We start from the raw sequence: 21,426 nt of genomic DNA, 5'->3' as shown, positions 1-21,426 counted from the left end.
CTGGCCAAGAGCAGGCTGTTTTCCAAATAAATATGGGGTTTTTTATAGGATTCCATGGGGGTTTTCATTCCCTCACCTGCACAAAATCCATTTAAACCTTCACACTAGAAAATGCATCACATTTATCCCTGAGTTTATCCCCCAGGCCTAAGGTAAGTAACACTGACCTCAGGATTTAAGCCTTGACTTCAGGTTTGCCTCAAGCTGTCCCTATGCAGATTAACTATTGGTAAATTAATATTAATTAACATAAAATAATAGAAATTAATATAAATTAATATAAAATAATAGAAATTAATATAAAATAATATAAATTAATATAAATTAATATAAAATAATATAAATTACTATAAATTACTATAAATTAATAGAAATTAATGACTGCTGTGACAACACCTCAGTGATGAACCCAGCCCTAGTCACAAACAAGATACTGAGGTTTGGATCCTGACCCTGACCTCACTCCTGTAGCCACAGCATCAATAAAGAGGCAGAAATGAGTTCTCCAAGGCTGCCCATGCTGGTGTCCAGCTGGGGGGCTGAACTCAGCCTCATTAGAGCAGAAGAAAAATGGGAAAAGATCCCAAACCAACAAAACAGAAAGTGAATTAAACAAGGAAACAAAAACAAAAATACACAACCGAAATAATTAAAAAATGAACAAACAAAACAAAACTCCCCCTAAACAAATAAAAAATAACCAACCAAACCCCTCCAAAAAAAAAAAAAAAATAAAGTAGCAGACTAACATAACTGTGCAAAGGGAAAGCAATACTCCCAGGCCCTGAAAGGGCAGGAGAACAAACCCAAATCCCCTCTGAAAATACCCTGGAATAACAAATGGCTGCAGCCAATGCTTGGCAATATTTAGGGCTGTAACAACAAGGCTGGGTCTACCCAAACAAGCTCCATTTTTGTTACTCTAACGTGCCAGGAAAAGCGAGCAATCAGAGCAGAACAAACACACAAGTCCAGCTCTCAGGGCTGCAGAAATGCAGAACTCACTGGGGCTGGGATTCCTCCCCCAGGAAAAGGAGAAATCCCAAATGAACCTGCCCAGGAAATGTGGGAAGGGAGGGGCAGCACACAGGGCCCCACAAAATCCTGCCTTGCATCCCCCCAAAAATTTTGGGAGGGAGTTTTGGGGTTTTTTTCACTGCTGGAAGGGGATGAAATGTGATTTTGGGGTTCAGTACTCATTGTTGGAAGGGATGAAATGAGATTTTGGGGTTCAGAACTCACTGCTGGAAGGGATGAAATGAGATTTTGGGGTTCAGAACTCACTGATAGAACAGGATAAAATGTGATTTTGGGGTTCATTACTCACTGCTGGAGAGGGATTAAATGTGATTTGGGGGTTTTTTCACTGCTGGAAGGGGTTGAAATGAGATTTTGGGTTTTTTTCACTGCTGGAAGGGATGAAATGTGATTTTGGGGTTCAGAACTCACTGCTGGAAGGGGATGAAATGAGATTTTGGGGCTCAGAACTCACTGCTGAAAGGGATAAAATGAGATTTTGGGGTTCAGAACTCACTGCTGGAAGGGGATGAAATGTGATTACTCACTGCTGGAAGGGGATGAAATGTGATTACTCACTGCTGGAAGGGGATGAAGTGCTGCTTCTCCTCGTCGTCCACCCTGCCGTGGATGATGTCGGTGATGTCCATCACTGCAACGACACCAGAGCACACTGAGAGCTGCCAGGAACCTCAGGGAGCTTTTCCCTCTCAGCATGGGAACACCCAGGGGTTATTTTGGGCTCTGAGCCACCTGGGATGGTGGAAGGAGTCCTGGCCATGGCAGGGGTGGAACTGGATGGGATTTAAGGTTATTTCCAACCCCAAATCTGGGATTTTCTGACATCAATGGAGGCATCACTCTCATTTTAAATTTTTTTTAAAAGCACATTTTCATTGATGTGTAGTGAGTGTAAATACAGTGAATACACTCTGATAAAATACTCTGATAAAATCCCCTCTGAGAAAAACCAGGCATTTCAAACAAAGAAATTCCACTATATTCAAATGCTGCTTCTTTGGATTTCCACCAAGGACTTCAAGCAAGAAAAAATCCCAGGAATAAAATAAGAATGGGGAGCCTGGCTCCTTTAAAACCTCCAGCTTTATCCCATGAGTCCTGAGGAGCAAATCCCACTCTGATAAGGCCCTGATAAGCCATGGCAGCCTGTTCTCTGTGGGAGGTGACAAAAGTGAGCAGGGACAGTGTTTGATCTCCTGCTGCAAGGTCTCAGAGGGGACAATTCCACTCTGGAGCACAGAGAACTGGGAGAACCAGAGGACACAGCCTCGAGCTGTGCCAGGGGAGAGACAGGCTGGATATTAGGGAAAAGTTTTTTATGGACAGAGTGATAAAGAACTGGAATGTTCTGCATGGGGAGGTGGTGGAGTCACCATCCCTGGATGTGTTTAATAAAGCCTGGATGCCATGGGTCAGTTCAGGGGTTAGGGCTGGGCTGGACTCTGATGCTGGAGAGCTCTTCCAACCTGGTCATTCTGTGATTCTGTGAATTCTGTGAATCCTGTGAATTCTGTGAGTTCTGTGATTCTGTGAGTTCTCTGATTCTGTGAGTTCTGTGAATTCTATGAATCCTGTGACTTCTATGAGATGCTGCCCTGGCAGCTCCCAGGCTGTGCTGGCATTTCCAGCACACAATCCCAGTTGCCAGCCCTGTGTCCCAGTTCCCTCCAGGGCTGTACTGGACCATGCTGGGGTGCCCAGTGCCAGTGCCCAGTTGCCAGCCCTGCGTCCCAGCACTCCCCAGGTCTGTACTGGGCTGTACTGGGTCCCAGTGCCAGTTGCCAGCCGCATGTCCCAGTCCCCCCAGGGTTGTACTGGGCTGTACTGGGTTGCCCACTGCCAGTGCCCAGTTGCCAGCTGTGTGTCCCAGTCCCTCAGGGCTTTACTGGGCTATGCTGGGTTGCCCAGTGCCAGTGGCCAGTTGCCAGCCTTGTGACCTCCAGGGCTGTACTGGGCCATGCTGGAGTGACCAGTGCCAGTGGCCAGTTGCCAGCTGTGTGTCCCAGTCCCCCAGAGCTTTACTGGGCTGTACTGGGGTCCCAGTGCCAGCGGCCAGTTGCCAGCCCCATGTCCCAGTCCCCCCAGGCCTGTACTGGGGTGCCCAGTTCCCAGCCCTGTGTCCCCCCCAGGGCTTTACTGGGCCGTGCTGGGTTGCCCAGTGCCAGCGGCCAGTTGCCAGCCTTGTGACCTCCAGGGCTGTACTGGGCCATTTTGGAGTGCCCAGTGCCAGTGCCCAGTTGCCAGCTGTGTGTCCCAGTCCCCCAGAGCTTTACTGGGCTGTACTGGGGTCCCAGTGCCAGTGGCCAGTTGCCAGTCCTGTGTCCCAGCACCCTCCAGGGCTGTACTGGTTTGTACTGGGGTCCCAGTGCCAGTTTCCATCCCCATGTCCAGTCCCCCAGGGCTGTCCTGGGGTGCCCAGTTGCCAGCCCTGTGTCCCCCCCAGGTCTGTACTGGGCTGTGCTGGGTTGCCCACTGCCAGTGGCCACTTGCCAGCTGTGTGTCCCAGTCCCTCCAGGGCTGTCCTGGGTCCCAGTGCCAGTTTCCAGCCCCATGTCCAGCCCCCAGGGCTGTGCTGGGATCCCAGTGCCAGTTTCCAGCCCCATGTCCCAGTCCCCCAGGCCATCCTGGGTCCCAGTGCCAGTTTCCATCCCCATGTCCAGTCCCCATGTCTGTCCTGGTTCCCAGTGCCAGTTTCCATCCCCATGTCCCAGTCCCCTCCAGGCCATCCTGGGGTCCCAGTGCCAGTTTCCATCCCCATGTCCCAGTCCCCCAGGGCTGTCCTGGGTCCCAGTGCCATTTTCCATCCCCATGTCCAGCCCCCAGGCCATCCTGGGGTCCCAATGCCCAGTTTCCATCCCCATGTCCAGCCCCCAGGCCACCCTGGCCCCCCTGGCCACCTGCCACGCCGAAGGGCCGCCGCAGCCCCCACGTGTGCTTCTTGCCATCCTTGAGCTCCATGTGCCCCACCCGCACGATCTGGCACACCAGGCTGATCCTGGGCCTGATCAGGTCAGAACTGCTCAGGTCCTGAAAGGGAAAAAGAGTGGAAATCTCAGTTCCATCAGTGTCCTTTCTGAGTGGAAAGGAAAACAGGGAGAGAGAGAGGGAGGGGTTTGGTTGGGTTATCACAGGTGGAAGTTGGGATTTTCTGGGTCTGGAGGGGGATGGAGACACTGCCAGAGACAGGGATAAATGGGATTTTGGGAAGGAATTCCTGGCTGGATCCCTGGCAGTGCCCAAGGCCAGGCTGGGATAATCTGGGACAGTGGGAGGTGTCCCTGCCATGGCAGGGCTGGGATGGGATGAATTCAGGGTCTCTTCCAGCCCAAACCATTGCAGGATTCTCTGATTTGATTTTCCCATCCCTCTGTGGGTGCTGCAGGAACAGCCCTGGGCTCTGGGGATTGGCTGGGCAGGGATGGAGGGACAGGACCCAGGGAATGGCTTCCCATGGGAAAGGGGAGATTGAAATGGGATTGGGGATGGAATGAGGGTGGGGAGGTGCTGGGATGGAATTCCCAGATTTGCTGGGGCTGCCCCTGGATCCCTGGAATGTCCAAGAATTCCAGGTTGGGATAACCTGGGACAGTGGGAGCTGTGGGACCCACGGTGGGACCAAATGAACTTTGGGATCCCCTCCAACCCAAATCATTCCAGGGCTCCATGTGCTGCTTGGATGGAATTCTGGGGAGGAATTCCTGGCTGGGATGGAATTCCCAGATTTGCTGGGGCTGCCCCTGGATCCCTGGAATGTCCAAGGCCAGGCTGGAGCACCTTGGGACAGTGCCCCCATGGCAGGGGTGGCACTGGATGGGTTTCAGGTCCCTCCCAACCCAGCCCAAAAGGTTCTGGGGTTCTCTGAACTCACAGTGAACACAGCTTGCAGGTTGTTCAGTTTTTCAATCTCTTTAGGCATCCCATTGCTGCCCCAACGAACCAGGTAATTTTCACTGCAAAGAAAGGGTGAAAAAAGTAAATTTTAACAAACCAACACCTGGCATCTCCATTTCCTGGCTAAAGCCCAAAAGCATTTTGATCTTTTAGGAATATTTGTCCAATCTTTTATCCCCAAATGCCTCTGAAGTGACTCATTTGCTGGAGGCAGGATGGGCTGAGCCCTGTGCATGGCCACTCCTGATAACTGCAGTGATGGACACAGAGTGTTCCTGACACAGAACTGCCTCCCTGATAAAGCTCCTCACATCCTCCCCAACCCTTCAGCTGTGAACTGGACAACAAGCACCATTTAAATCCATGATTTACTGGGAAACAATCCACAAAATGCTTAATTACAGCAGGGAAAGTGAAATAATGAATAAAATTAATATAAAAAGACAATGTGGGATCAATACCCAGCTTCAGGAGGGACAGTGCCTGGACCTCCTATCTCTCTGAAATTCATTCCAAAGAAATTGGAATTCATTTTTCCCCCACAGAACTGGAAAACATCTGCTGGCTCTCCCTTTCTAACTTCTTCAGAACGATCACCCTGATGACTCCATTGCTTGAGGATCTCCAAAACCAGCCCCTACCTGATGAATTTGGAGAGGTCAGGGTCGTAGAGGCTCATCAGCAGCTCTGCATCTTCCCCAATGTTGCAGACAAAGTTCTTGAAGTTCACATAGAGGCTGTAAGTGTGGGTGGAGTTGAAAATTGGCTGCCCCCTGAGGTCCAAACTCTGCTGCAGGGACTGCAAAGAATTTCACATTTCCATGAGATTTTGTATTTCCACCACGAACAAACACAGGAGAATTTAGTTTAGTGCCAAAGGAGCACAGCATGAGGAGGAAGATAAAACCAGAGTGTGGTTGGTGATGTCTCTGGAGCCTGAGCTGACACCTGTGTGTGTTTTAGAGTCTCTGTGTTCCAGAGAGTCAGGAGACTCTTCTGTAGTTTCCAGAGGTGTTTATTTTATCTCATCTCAAAGTTCTTTCCCTGCCCAGCCCAGGTCCGTTCCCAGCTCAGCCCCAGGCACACTGCCCACCCTGGGCTGGCATTATCTTTTTATACTATAAACTACATCAACATTATTTACAGTTATCTTCCAACGCCTATCACTTCTATTGTACAGTCTGGTTCTGCTCTAAACCAATCCAAAAGTGCCAACATCACCCAGAAGATGGATGCAGGAAGAAGGAGAAAGAAGGACAGAACACGCCCAGGTTCCTCCATCCTGACCCCAGACCCTTATTATAAACAATCTTAAAAATCTACTTTTTCACCTTATAATAATCTAATTTATTTTTTTGTGACTTGTAATTCTTCATGTAAGGGTGGTGATTTTTCCCAGGGGTTGAAATCCAAGGCACAGGGGTTCTGGGCTCTGTGCCAAGGGGTCTGGAACCATCCAGGGAATGTTTTGGGTTCCCACACCAGTGGGCACAAAAGGGACTGAAGAGGGCAAAGCAGGGACCCCAGGGGTACCTTCTCCTCCTGGATCCTCTCATCAATCCTCTTGGATGCAGTCTCATGGGCCTTGAACAGGGAGATTGTGCTGGTCTCATCTGGGTCCAGGATGTTCCCATTGTCATCTCGGACAACCAAATCCAGACCCAGGATCCTGGACAGCCCCAGGAGACAAAATAAAATAAAATAAAATTAAAAAACAGAATGTGGGAGCAGCAAAGATCGAATCACTGCCTGGGGCTGGAAGTTCAACATCCCCCTCATGGAATAACCTCACTCACTGCTGCTTTTCCTGCCTCCAAAAACTCCTCTCTCCCATTTTCCCATTAAAGGAAGAAGGAATTAGCCAGGTAACTCAATCCTAGAAATGACATCTCCCTTATTCCTGCTTAAATGGCTTTGTTCCAACGGTGGATGAATGGAACCAAGCTCGTGGATAGCAGCTTATTGTTATTCTTCTTCTTAATTCATTTACTGGAGCTGCATCAGAGCCAAGAGGGAGATAAATGAGTCCTGGAGACTGCAAACCACTGAGGGCTGGGGTGTTTATGGAATCCTGCCCTCAGCTGCTGCTAAAGCAGAGAATTTCCCCAGCAGCATCCAATTCCAGGTGCAAACTGTGCTCCAAGTGCCAGGATCTGTGCAGAATTAAAACAGAATTCCTGCCAAGGCACAGATCAAGAACCAACTGCTCCAACTGCCTGGGTGCCATGGGCACTCAAAGCTGCCATCCCACCCTTTCCAAGGAAAAATTCCACCCTGACTCAGTGCCTGGTTTTGCATTTTGAGCCCTCCCCAGGGTTTGGGAGGCTCCAGGTGGAGTTTGGAGCTCACCTGTTGCCATAGTCGATCTTGGCAGTGACTTTTTTCTTCAGCTCAGCCAGCTCATCCTTGGGCAGGGTCCCCGAGAGGATTTGGGATCTCCACTCTATCAGGCTGTAGGTGAGCTGCTGCACGTGCCTGAACTGAGTGGTTTTGTTGTTCTAGGGTGAAAAAAAAAATAAAAAATGGGCAATTTTAATCAAGGAAAACTTGGAAGCCTTAGCTCAGCAACCCTTGTGAAATGTGTGCAGCTGCAGACCCCCACAAGTTTTATTGAACTAAAAACACCTGGCACACCACAAGACCAGAGCCATGCAGTAAATTCTGCCAAGCTTTAAGTGCCTTTAAGATCTTTAAGTGTCTTCAAGGGCTTCACCTTTCCCTGGGACATTATTTCAGAAAAACCTCACCCACTAAAAATAAACCTCTGGTGCTTTCCACACTGCTCTGATGGAGGATTTTCTTAAAAGGGACAGAGAAATTCTGTACAGGACAAGGGCACTGAACAAATGTTTTGGGGTGCAACACAGGATGTGACCAAAAGCTTGGATTCTGTCCCCAGCTGTTAAAGCAGCTGTGGCAGTGATCCTGATCTCTGTGGGATATCTCCTGTTCATGGCCAGCTGTTAAACCAGCTGGGGCAGTGTTCTTTATCTTCCCACAGCCCATCCTCCCTCCAGGAGATCTCTCCTGTCCATGGCCACTGAGTCCCAGGGCATGGCTGATAAAATTCCATCATCCCATGGGGAGATGCTCCAGCCAGGGGAGGAGCCAAGCATTTCCTACCCTGATCAAATCTGAGATTTGGAACATCAGAGCAGCCTTTCCCACTGGATCCCAGAGGAAAACCAGACCCTTCCACATCATCCCTGGAGCTCCAGAGGGAAACTGCACCTTGTCCAGGAGCACTGCTCCAGCTGAGCCACATCTGTCACTGCAGGAGGATGCAGCCACCATGGGATGGGACTGCTGCCAACACCCTGCCTGACTGACGGCTGTCAGCTTGGATTCTGACTCTGCCAGGGCTTGGGGTTGTTCTTTGGAATTCTGTATTTCTATTTTAATTTCCCTAGTAAAGAACTGTTATTCCTATTCCCATATCTTTGCCTGAGAGCCCCTTGATTTCAAAATGATAATAATTTGGAGGGAGGGGGTTTTCATTCTCCATTTCAAAGAGAAGCTCCTGCCTTTCTCAGCAGACACCTGTCCTCCAAACCAGGACAACAAGACATCAAAACCTGCCTGGGGAAGAGTCCCCTCCTGCCATTCCTTCTGTTTTCATCTCTAATTAATGAAAACACTCCCCTGCCCTTCCCTGGTTCCACCCTCATCACACCAGTCCCATTCCCACACCTTGTTCCTGCAGCTCCAAGGCTGTAATTAAACATGGGTATGTTAGAACCCACCCTGGTTCTGGCAATAGTGCTCAGCTAAGTATAAAAGTGTCAAAGAAGACATTTAAAACATCAAAAAGGGAGCCCAGGCTCCATTTTCTCTCTGCCACCCCAGTGGGGCAGTTCCTGGTAGGATTCTGACTCCTCTCACAGGGAAGTGCCACAGATCTGGATTTACTGGGGCAGTGTTGAGCTTTTCAGCTCCAAACAAAAAATTCAAGCCTAATTCAGTGCCTGGTTTTGCATTCAGAGCTTCCCCTGGGGTGTGGTTTGGGTCATTATTGTGTTTTATCTTCTTTTTGCCAGGGTCAGCATTCAAAGCTGCAGACAGAATTTCTTGTTTGTTAATTCTTATCTGTATTACAGTGAGTTCTGCAGCACTTCAAGCTCACAGACTAAAAATGGAGCTGTGTCTCACTCTCTCCAAAGCCTTGTAGGGACAAACTGTGCAATTAAGAAATGACACCTAAATTATTTTTATTTTTAACCCAACAACTAATCACCCATGGCCCTCAATGCAGATTTTTTTTATCCAATCACACAGTACCACCCAAAGCCATGAAGAAAAAGGTGGAGAAGAAGGAAACCTCTGCCCTAAATCCCCCATCTTGATAAATATATACCATTACATTTTAAAACTTTAAAATCTAAATTTTCCCCCATGTGACATCACACACTTCTGTTCAAACTACACCCCCATCATCCCAGTTCTATCATTCCATTTTGCAATTTTTCAACTTTTTTCTCCACATTCTCAGGTCAAAAGCAGAGTTTTCCTGGGGGTCAGTGCCTGTCAGCATAGAAAATTTAATATTAATTGTAATTATTTTCCCATTCTCATCTCTGAAAGAACAGGAATTATAGAAACCACTTGAATTTCCCTTAAATTTAAAGGTATGGAAACAATCCTCCCTTTGATTTGGGTGAACACCAAGGGGCTGACAGGGGCTCCTTAGAAAGGATATTTTAAATACATTTATTAAGCAAAGTAAAAAACATGTGCTTGCCTAAAAAAACTTGCAAAGAAAATGCAATTTGTGTGAATTTTCAGAGCAGACCTCAGTTTGACCTGAGTTATCTCCACAGCTAATTCCTGTTAATCAAACCAATTCAAAACTCTCCCCATTTCTGTGTTTTTCTGCAGTGGAGATAAAGCCACTGCTGCAATGAAACCCACAGAAATTAAAGAAGTGAAATTAAATACTGCCAAAATAAAAAAAATCCCCTCATGTTTCCCTTTTCTCCTCAAATGCCTCCTTCCTCCTTTAGCTTTTTAAAAATTCTTTTAATACTGCAGGGAAAATAAAATAAACTCAAATCCATTTTAAACCACAACGTTTTCCAAACCTATTTTAAGACTTAAGAGTGGTTAAGCACAGGAACATGAAAGATTTCTGCTCGTTAAAAAAAACAGATTCTGAGGCTGGGAATTGAAAGTTCTTCAGAAATAAAAAAAAGCCAGGAACAAAAACTCTCACACAGTAACAGCATCACGTAGAGCTGCTCATTAAATGGAGAGGGTGGAACAAATTCTTGTGGTTTTGTGGCACACAAACACAACTGGTGAAATTTTCACCAGGAAAACTTGCTCTGGGTGATTAGAGCTCATTTAATTTCACTCCTTTTCTTAATTAAAGGATTTTGTGCAGGCTGAACTTGCTACTGCTCAGAGAAAAAAAAATCAAGTTTGACTTTTTAATGTGCTTTAAAATAAAGCAACTCAATTTTGGATTTGTTCTCTGTTGGATCCCAGAAATTTGGAATTTTGGAGCTTTCTGGCACTGACCCCCAGGAGAACACTTTGGAGAAAGCTTCCAAAATTGGAGTGATGGAGTTAAAATCATGAGTGTGCAGTTAAATAGAAATTTGTGCTTTCATACAGTGAAGAATTTTAAATTTAAGGTTTTTATAAAACAGTAATGGGTGTGGGACAAGATGGAGGATTTTGGGTGGTGTCTCCTTTTGGTGTTCATCTTCCTCCTTCTTCCTGATTTCAGGTTGGACAGTCAGTGCTGCACTGAGGGTCACAAGAATTTGATTATTAAATTAAAAGTATAAATAATAGACCAGTGCCATCCAGGGCAGTGTCACCCATGGCTCTTGATCCCAGGGCACCCAGCTCTGACAGTGACAGTGTGAGCAGTGCCCTGACATGGTGACAATGTGAGCAGTGCTCTGACAGTGACAGTGTCACCTGTGCCAGCCCTGACAGTGACAGTACCAGCCCTGCAGTGTCACCCAGGGCAGTGCCACCCACAGCCCTCTGATCCCAGGGATCCCAGTCCTGACAGTGACACTGTGACCTCTGTGCCAGCTCTGACAGTGACAGTGTGACCTGTGCCCTGACACGGTGATAATGTGACCCCTGCCAGCACTGCAGTGTCACTCACAGGTCCCTGAGCCCAGGGAACCCTGCCCTAACACAGTGACAATGTGACCAGTGACCTGACAGTGACAGTGTGACCTGTGCCATCCAGGGCAGTGTCACCCATGGCTCTTGATCCCAGGGCACCCAGCCCTGACAGTGACAGCGTGAGCAGTGCCCTGACACGGTGACAATGTGACCAGTGCTCTGACAATGACAGTGTGACCCCTGCCCTGACAGTGACAGTGTGACCTGTGCCATCCAGGGCAGTGTCACCCATGGCTCTTGATCCCAGGGCACCCAGCTCTGACAGTGACAGTTTGACCAGTGCCCTGACACGGTGACAATGTGAGCAGTGCTCTGACAGTGACAGTGCGATCCCTGCCCTTACAGTGACAGTGTGACCTGTGCCAGGTCCTGCTGTGCCACCCAGGGCAGTGCCACCCAGGGCAGTGTCACTCAGGGCAGTGTCACCTACATCTGTCTGATCCCAGGGATCCCTGCCCCGACACTGACAGTGTAACCAGTGCCAGGTCCTGCTGTGCCACCCACGGCAGTGCCACCCACAGCCCTCTGATCCCAGGGCACCCTACCCTGACAGTGACAGTGTGAGCAGTGCCCTGACACGGTGACAATGTGACCAGTGCTCTGACAGTGACAGTGTCACCTGTGCCAGCCCTGACAGTGACAGTACCAGCCCTGCAGTGTCACCCAGGGCAGTGCCACCCACAGCCCTCTGATCCCAGGGATCCCAGTCCTGACAGTGACACTGTGACCTCTGTGCCAGCTCTGACAGTGACAGTGTGACATGTGCCCTGACAGGGTGATAATGTGACCCCTGCCAGCACTGCAGTGTCACTCACAGGTCCCTGAGCCCAGGGAACCCTGCCCTAACACAGTGACAATGTGACCAGTGACCTGACAGTGACAGTGTGACCTGTGCCCTGATGCGGTGACAATGTGAGCAGTGACCTGACAGTGACAGTGTGACCTGTGCCAGCCCTGACAGTGTGACCTGTACCAGCCCTGCAGTGTCACCCAGGGCAGTGTCACCCACAGCTCTCTGAGTCCAGGGATCCCTGCCCTGACAGTGACAGTGGCACCTGTGCCAGCCCTGCAGTGTCACCCAGGGCAGTGTCACCCAGGGCAGTGTCACCCAGGGCAGTGTCACCCAGGGCAGTGTCACTCACAGCTCTCTGAGCCCAGGGAACCCTGCCCTAACACAGTGACAATGTGACCAGTGACGTGACAGTGTGAGCCCAGTGTGACCCCTGCCCTGACAGTGACAGTGTCACCTGTGCCCTTACAGTGACAGTGTGACTGTGCCCTGACACAGTGACAATGCGACCAGTGACCTGACAGTGACAGTGTGACCTGTGCCACCCAGGGCAGTGTCACCCATGGCTCTTGATCCCAGGGCACCCAGCTCTGACAGTGACAGTGTGACCAGCGCCCTGACACGGTGACAGTGTGACCCCTGCCCTGACAGTGACAGTGTGACCAGTGCCAGGTCCTGCTGTGCCACCCAGGGCAGTGTCACCCACAGCTCTGTGAGCCCAGTGTGACCCCTGCCCTGACAGTGACAGTGTGACCAGTGTCAGCCCTTGTGTGCCACCCATGGCAGTGTCACCCAGGGCTCTCTAAGCCCAGAGATCCCAGTCCTGACAGTGACAATGTGACCAGTGCCCTGACACGGTGACAGTGTGACCAGTGCTCTGACAATGACAGTGTGACCCCAGCCCTGACAGTGACACTGAGAGCCCAGTGTGACCCCTACCCTGACACAGTGACAGTGTGACCTGTGCCAGCCCTGACAGTGACAGTGTGACCAGTGCCCTGACACGGTGACAATGTGACCAGTGCTCTGACAGTGACAGTGTGACCCCTGCCCTGACAGTGACAGTGTGACCTGTGCCAGCCACTGCCACCCAGGGCAGTGTCACCACATCTGTCTGATCCCAGGGATCCCAGCCCTGACAGTGACAGTGTGACCTGTGCCCTTCCAGTGACAGTGTGACCAGTGCCAGGTCCTGCTGTGCCACCCAGGGCAGTGTCACCCACACCTCTGTGAGCCCAGTGTGACCCCTGCCCTGACAGTGACAGTGTGACCAGTGTCAGCCCTTGTGTGCCACCCAGGGCAGTGTCACCACAGCTCTGTGATCCCAGGGATCCCTTCCCCTCTGTCACACCCCAAACCTGACACCTCTGAGCCCCCCCAGCCCCATTTCACCCCTCCCAGATCACCCTGCACAGTGCCCAGGCTCAGCCCAGCTGGACAAAGCCTGGCTTAGGCAGCAGAGCCCAGCTTTGGGCAGCACTCACCACGTAGAGGCGGTGCCAGATCGCTGCCCACTCGCGCAGCGTGGCCGTCAGCTCCTGGCCCAGGGGCAGCTCGCTGGGGATCACTGTCTCGTGCTGCCTGCAGGGACAGGGACAAACCTGGAGGAGAGTGGTGGTGGCCACGGTGGGCAGGCAGTCGGGACAGACACAAATCTCTAAAGCTTGGAATTGTGTTTATTGCAAAGTGTGGGGGTGAGAGGGGCCTGCCTGGAGCTGCTCGGAGTGGGGACAGCAAGATTCTAGAGGTGAAACACTAATCTTAAAAAAATTAAGATTTTAGTTAAAAGTTAGAAGAAACTGGGCTGGAGATAGTTACCTGAAACTTCAATAATTGATTCCTGTCAATTTATGTTTGCTGAGCTGTGCTTGCAATGGGAAAGGATGAAACTGGTAGGTAGGTCCAAAGAACACAAACAATTGCAACCACAAACTCATTCTTTGAAAAATTAGACTATCCCCAGAAATCATTTGTGTTGTCATTGATAGAAAAGGTCAGGGTGAGGAAGACTCACCTTACTTCCTCCTTTTCAGACCCCTCCCCACAAAAACGAGCCCAGACTTAATTCCAGGAGCCAACCACGCTGCTTAATTGCCATTCCAGCTAATTACCATGGGAAGCAGGGCTGGGAGGGGCTGGTGTTATGAATATGAATTTGTTTGAACCTTTTGTCAATAAACAGACTCTGTGACCAGCTGTGATTTTGCAAAAAAATAGATTCTCATTCTAATTAAAAATTTACTTCAATTAAAACATGATATTAAAATCTTTTAACGTGAATTTGAACCCTTGAAACCTTTTAAAACAAATGCACCTTTACAATAAACAACTTTATAACAACTAATAATTACTCATATTAAAAAAAAATACAACAACTACCAAAAAAATCACAGCTACTTAAATTTGTTCTTTTGTGATTTAAATTGAATTTTTTTTTTTTTTGATGCCAAAAAAATGCCAACCTACCCCCGGTCCTTCACGATGGCCTCTTTTAAATGGATGTAAGTCTCTGGGAAAATGCCCTAAAAATTAAGAAAAAATAAAATAAATCAATCCTGCTGTGAGGTGGGATGTGACAAGAAGGTATTTAATAAAAAAACAGGGGAAAGGAGTAAGGAAAAGTCCCAGAAAAAAAGGCCAGGGAGGAGCAGCAGGTTCCTTATTTTATTTTATTGACCCTGATCCTCCTGCAGGAAATGCTGGAAATTCCTGGAAATTCTCAATATTGCCATGAGATATCCCTGGAAATTCTCAATATTGCCAGGAGAAATTCCTGGAAATTCTCAGTATTGCCATGAGATATTCCTGGAAATTCTCAGTATTGCCATGAGATATTCCTGGAAATTCCCAATATTGCCATGAGAGATCCCTGGAAATTCTCAATATTGCCATAAGAAATTGCTGGAAATTCCCAATATTGACATGAGACATCCCTGGAAATTCTCAATATTGCCATAAGATATTGCTGGAAATTCTCAATATTGTAATGAGAAATTCCTGGAAATTCTCAGTATTGCCATGAGATACTGCTGGAAATTCCCAGTATTGCCATGAGATATTCCTGGAGTTCTCTGTCTGCAGCATCTGCAGAAATTCCCACATTTTTGTGGTCACAGAGAAACCTCCTGGAAATGCTGGAATCCTTTCCTGTTCCCTTTTCTCTCTTTTTTTTTTTTTTTTTTTTTTCAGCTCAAGGTTTGATTTCTGTCCCTGAGGACACAGCAGGTCCTGCCTGCTGTTTGGAGATGAAATTCAGGAGTTTTCAGCACCAGGAGTGGTCTGAAGGGTGTGAAATCCAACTGGGAAAAACCCAAAAGTTGAGGTCGTACCTTCTTGCATTTATTTCTGAGCGTGTAGCCTCGGTACCAGCCTGCCAAAGCAAACACAGAGATTCACATTTCATTATTTCCTGTCAAAATAAACACAGTTTCATGTGTTTTTAAACACAAATTGCAACTCTCACCACCTTCCTACAACACCAATTTATTGATCTCATGTGTGATCCACTCCACCTCTGATTGAGCACAAATCCTGGTTATCGAGCTCACCTTGGAAAAATTAATAAATTTAAATTTAAACCTGGGGTTTAACCAGGATTTCCATGGAATGGGGTGGCTTGGGAGGGACATTAAAGCCCATCCAAGGAGATTAAGCCCAGCTGAGTGGCAGCATCAAGAAGGCAAAAGGGTTTAAGGGAATAATCAGGCAAAGAAGAGAGGAGGATTGTTCTTTTGGGTTTGTTTTTAATTTTTTTTGGTGGTTTTATTGTTGGTCCCTCCATATTCCTCCATAAAGAGCCATGGATCTGACACTCCTCATATTTTATTGAGGATTTTTATGTGCATGTGGTTGTATTTCCATTTATTTATTTTCTGAAATGCAGTTTCTGGCCACCTCAAAAACTCCAAAATTCCAGTAATAAATTCTGAAAAAAGGAGAAATTCCATTTCTTTGCACGGGAGGAAAACAAGATTATCATGGAGCCATGGATGAGGTGCTGGATTAAGGATGAGAAGATTTGGGTTCTATTTTTGTCTGTCATTAATTGAAGGGGAAAGCACAAATTGCTCAGGGTGGGAGACAGAGCTCATGGAATTTTCCAGGAGGGATTTGGATCCCATTTGAAACCTTCAGCCTTTCAATAACAAAACTTCCTCTTTTTTTTTTTTTCAGAGGGCCCCTGGGCCTTCCCCCCATTCCTGTCAAACATTTTGCAATTCTTGCACAAAAAGCATTTTGGTTCTGATTGTGCAAAGCTGTTTGTGCAAGCACCTCGTGCAGCTCCTCTGGGAATTCTGCTCCCACTTTCAATAATTTATCCATCAGGAGCAGGAACATCATTCTTTGGGCACTGGTCAATTAATTATATGATTTCTTCTTTTCAAAAAACTCCCAAAAATCTGCTTAAATCTTCAGAGCAATGAGAGGCTGTTCAAGTGTTTGAGATGAAAATGGAGAAGGGTTTTGCAGTTGATGATGACAAAAGAAATTTCAGACTGAAATCTGAGTGAGACCAAAAAATGAAGCAGACTTGAAAAGAAATGGTTAAAAATTTGGAGATGTTGTTTTGTTTTTTTGTTGTTTTTTTTTTTTTTTTTAATGGATCAAGTCCTCAATTTTACCCTTCATGAAGTGGATTTTATGCAGTGTGGAAAGAAAAATCTTTTCCAATAATGACAATAAATGATGATAAAAATGATGATAAAAGATAAATGATGATAAAAAATGATGATGCAAGTCCAGGTCACCACAAGGTCCCTGTTCCTCCTCCTCAGGGGCCCACAGCACCCAGGGCATTGCTTCACCTCCTCAGGGCAGCTGAAACCACAACAAATTCAAGATAAACTTCTTTTCAGCAGAAGCACAACCTGCCAGGGGTCAGAGTGCACGCCTTCCTTCCAGCCACAGCTCCCATCAATTATTGCAATTAATAATAATGACGAAATCCTGCAGGTCAGGAGAGATTCCTCTCAGTGTTTCCATTCCTGGAAGTGTCTCCATCCCTGGAATGTTTCCATCCCTGGTAGTGTTTGATTCTATCCTGGAAGTGTTTGATTCCATCCCTGCAAGTGTTTGATTCCATCCCTGCAAGTGATTCCACGCCTGGAAGTGTCTCCATCCCTGGAATGTTTCCATCCCTGGAAGTGTTTGATTCCATCCTGGAAGTGTTTGATTCCATCCTGGAAGTGTTTGATTCCATCCCTGGAAGTGTTTGATTCCATCCCTGGAAGTGTTTCCAACCCTGGAAGTGTCTCCATTCCTGGAAGTGTTTGATTTCATCCCTGGAAGTGTTTGATTCCATCCTGGAAGTGTTTGATTCCATCCCTGGAAGTGTTTGATTCCATCCCTGGAAGTGTTTCCAACCCTGGAAGTGTCTCCATTCCTGGAAGTGTTTGATTTCATCCCTGGAAGTGTTTTATTCACTGGAATTGTTTCCATCCCTGGAAGTGTTTGATTCCATCCTGGAAGTGTTTGATTCCATCCCTGGAAGCGTTTGATTCCATCCTGGAAATGTTTCCAGCCCTGGAAGTGTTTGATTCCATCCCTGGAAGTGATTCCATCCCTGGAAATGTTTGATTCCATCCCTGGAAGTGTTTCCATCCCTGGAAGTGATTCCATTCCCTGGAAGTGTTTGACTCTATCCTGGAAATGTTTCCAGCCCTGAAAATGTTTGATTCCATCCTGGAAGTGTTTGATTCCGTCACTGGAAGTGTCTCATTCCCTGGAAGTGTTTACATTTATCCCTGGAAGTGTTTGATTCCATCCTGGAAGGGTTTGATTCCATTCCTGGAAGTGTTTCCATCCCTGGAAGTGTCTCATTCCCTGGAATTATTTCCATCCCTGGAAATGTTTGATTCCATTCCTGGAAGTGTTTGATTCCATCCTGGAAGTGTTTGATTCCATCCCTGGAAATGTTTGATTCCATTCCTGGAAATGTTTGATTCCATCCCTGGAAGTGTCTCCATGGTTCCCAGACCCAAAAAATGATTCCACAGGGCATCTGCAGCTCAAAAAATTACTCCAGAGGGCATCTCCAAACCTCTCAAAAAATGACTCCACAAGCCATCTCCCAATCCCCCAAAAAATGATTTTTGAGGGATTTTTGAGGGTTTTTTGAGGGATTTTTGAGGGATTTTTGTGGGGATAATAATCTGGATTTGTTTTAATTTTCCTTCCAAACCCACGAGAAACCCTCTGCATTTCTACATCTTTAATATATTACAAATAATATTTTTTAATATTTTTAAATATTAGCTTTTAATATTTTAAAATAATAATTTTTAATATTTTAAAAATCAAGCCACCAAATCTGTGCTTGGGGCTGTGACAGAAGTTGAAAATAAAGATTTAAAATTTAAAAATAATCTGGATTTGTTATTATTTTCCTCCCAAACCAATGAGAAACCCTCTGCATTTCTACACCTTTAATATATTAAACTAATAATTTTTAATATTTTAAAATTCTATTTTTAATAATTTAATAATAACAATTTTAATATTTTAAACCAGTATTTAAAAATATTTAAAATAATAATATTTTAAACCAATATTTTTAAATATTTTAAATAATAACATTTAATATTTTAAAATAATAATTTAAAATATTTTAAAAATCAAACAGCCACACCAAATCTGTGCTTGGGGCTGTAACAGAAGCTGAAAATAAAGACTTAAAAATTGAAAAATAATTTGATTTTGTTTTTATTTCCCTCCCAGACCCCCCTCACCTTCATACATCTCCAGGATGTGAACGGTGTCCCCAACCTGCAGGGACAGCTCCACCTCCTGCGTGGCCTCAAAGTTGTAGATGGCTGAAAAATGGGGAGAAAAGGGGGAAAAAGAGAAAAAAAAAGTGAATTAATCAGGTTTGGGAAAAGGAATAAAGGGATTGAGTCATGCTGGGAAAGGATAGAATGGATTTTAGCATGAAGAAATGTTGTTATAAATATAATGTAGAAATGTGAATGCAATTATTTTAAAAACTTTGAATGCATTTATTAGAAAAACTTTGAATTCCTTTATTAGAAAAACTTTGAATGCATTTATTTGAAAAACTTTGAATTCATTTATTAGAAAAACTTTTAATACATTTATTTAAAAACTTTGAATGAATTTATTCAAAAAACTTTGAATTAATTTATTTGAAAAACCTTGAATGCATTTATTTGAACCCAGACCAGCTGATTTATTTCAAACATTTTGAATGCATTTATTTAAAAACTTTGAATTCATTTATTTGAAAAACTTTGAATTCATTTATTTCAAAAACTTTGAATGCATTTATTTGAAAAACCTTGAATGCATTCATTTCAAAAACTTTTAATTCATTTATTTGAACCCAGAGCAGCTGATTTATTTCAAAAACTTGGAATTCATTTATTAGAAAAACTTTGAATGCATTTATTTGAAAAACTATTAATTCATTTATGTCAAAAAACTTTGAATTCATTTATTTCAAAAACCTTGAGTTCATTTATTAGAAAAACTTTTAATATATTTATTTTAAAAACTTTGAATGCATTTATTTGAAAAACTTTGAATGCATTTATTGGAATGATTTAAGAACAGATCACATCCTAAATGCAGCAATGAAATCTTCCCAGCTACAAATATTTATTATATCCCATATTTATGTATCCCTGAGAAAATCCATTGGGAAAAAAAAACCACTTTTTTTAAAGAAAAACAAAAAAAAATCACCCAAATATTTTCAGGGGAGAACTCCTGAGACTCCCCAAGGTTTGGGTTTGAGGAGCTCTGGACTGGAGATGAAATAAATAAATAAAAAATAAAAATAAATTCTAAATAAATAAATAAATAAAAATTTTCTGTGTCAGGAAATTCCCATGGGGAGAACTTTTGAGATTTCCCAAGGTTTGGGTTTGAGGAGCTCTGCACTGAAAATGAAATAAATGAATAAAAAATAAAAATAAATTTAAAATAAATAAATAAATAAAATTTCCTGTGCCAGGAAATTCCCATGGGGAGAACTTCTGAGATTTCCCAAGGTTTGGGTTTGAGGAGCTCTGGACTGGAGATGAAATAAATAAATTAAAAAATAAAAGAAATTTAAAATAAATAAATAAATAAAATTTCCTGTGCCAGGAAATTCCCATGGGATCCCTCCCATTCCAGCCTGGAGGTTTCAGCACAGGAAATTCTCTCTCAAATCTGAATTTTTCTCCACATTATTGAGATTATAAATCCCAGCAGGATTCCAGGTCCCAGGCAGGGAAATCTCCCTGTGCTTTGCTCCCACAAATTCCCACTGAATCCATGATTTCCATGATTTCCACAAAGATTTTTCTGCATTTCTGCATTTTCTGCATTTTCTGCATTTTCTGCATCTCTGCTCCTGAGAGCTGATTCTGCACCCACCTTCCTCTCCCTCATTTACAAACCCCAGGCTGCTTTTTTTCCATAAATTTGGTGCCCAGGGGAAGGTGGGGGGACAGAACACAGAGTTAATTCAGCCTAAAGATCAAACCAAGCTTGCACTTCCCTTCCCAACACCAGGCAGGTTTCACATCCCAGCACGAGGCATTTACAACCTGGAGGAAGTCCCACATAAAAAAAAAGACAATTAAAAAAAAAATAAAAAACAAAAAAATAAAATAAAATATAAACACAAAACCACCAAAAAACAAAAAAGAAAAACAAAAACCACCCAAATACCCAAAAAACCCCAAAAAACCAAACAAAAAAACTCCCAAACAAGCAAAAGAAAACAAAGAAACCAAACAAAAAAACCCCCAAAAACCAAACCAAACCAAAGTAAAATAATACAAAATAAAAACCAAAAAACCCCCAAAAACCAAACCCCCCAAAAAAACAAACAAAAAAAAACCAAACCAAAGAAAACCCCAAACAAGCAAAACAAAGAACCCAAACAAAAAAACCCCCAAAAACCAAACCAAAATAGAATAAAATAAAATAAAAACCAAAAAACCCCAAAAAACAAAAAAGAAAAACAAAAAACACCCAAACACCCAAAAAACAAACAATAAACCAAACAAACAAAAAAAAATCCAAACAAGCAAAAGAAAAACAAAGAAACCAAACAAAAAAACCCCCAAAAACCAAACCAAACCAAAACAGAATAAAATAAAATAAAAACAAAAAAACTCAAAAAAACAAAAAAGAAAAAAGAAAAACAAAAAACACCCAAACACCCAAAAAACAAACTCCCCAAAAAACCAAACAAAAAATCAAACAAAAAAACCCCCCAAAAAAGCAAAAGAAAAACAAAGAACCCAAACAAACAAAAAACCCCCAAAAACCAAACCAAACCAAAGTAAAATAATACAAAATAAAAACCAAAAAACCCCCAAAAAACAAAAAAGAAAAACAAAAAACACCCAAACACCCAAAAAACAACCCCCAAAAAAACAAACAGAAAAAAACCAAACCAAAAACCCCCCCCAAAACAAGCAAAAGAAAAACAAAGAACCCAAACAAACAAAATAACCCCCAAAACCAAACTAAACCAAAATAAAATAAAATAAAATAAAAACAAAAAAAACCCCAAAAAACTCAAAAAACAAAAAAGAAAAACAAAAAAA

At 44.6% G+C, this 21,426-nt stretch overlaps 1 protein-coding gene across 2 annotated transcripts in view; it reads right to left on the bottom strand.

The window, feature by feature from the left end:
* DOCK5 (dedicator of cytokinesis 5) overlaps positions 1-21,426 on the bottom strand; it is an 89,635-nt gene that overhangs the window by 52,055 nt on the left and 16,154 nt on the right. For both annotated transcript variants that reach the window (XM_033081440.1, XM_033081441.1), the window contains exons 2-11: positions 18,592-18,675; positions 15,193-15,233; positions 14,330-14,385; positions 13,348-13,444; positions 7,279-7,427; positions 6,463-6,598; positions 5,571-5,728; positions 4,907-4,988; positions 3,936-4,065; positions 1,597-1,669 (exon numbers count right to left, since the gene is read on the bottom strand). In XM_033081440.1, coding sequence (XP_032937331.1) covers positions 1,597-1,669; positions 3,936-4,065; positions 4,907-4,988; positions 5,571-5,728; positions 6,463-6,598; positions 7,279-7,427; positions 13,348-13,444; positions 14,330-14,385; positions 15,193-15,233; positions 18,592-18,675 — 1,006 coding nt within the window. The remainder of the gene's footprint in view (positions 1-1,596; positions 1,670-3,935; positions 4,066-4,906; positions 4,989-5,570; positions 5,729-6,462; positions 6,599-7,278; positions 7,428-13,347; positions 13,445-14,329; positions 14,386-15,192; positions 15,234-18,591; positions 18,676-21,426) is intronic.

The sequence above is a fragment of the Catharus ustulatus genome, chromosome 27 (assembly GCF_009819885.2).
Source record: "Catharus ustulatus isolate bCatUst1 chromosome 27, bCatUst1.pri.v2, whole genome shotgun sequence".
Classification (NCBI taxonomy): Eukaryota; Metazoa; Chordata; class Aves; order Passeriformes; family Turdidae; genus Catharus; species Catharus ustulatus.
The sequence above is the reverse complement of the archived record's forward strand: the minus strand, read 5'-3'. Positions and strand labels throughout refer to the sequence as shown.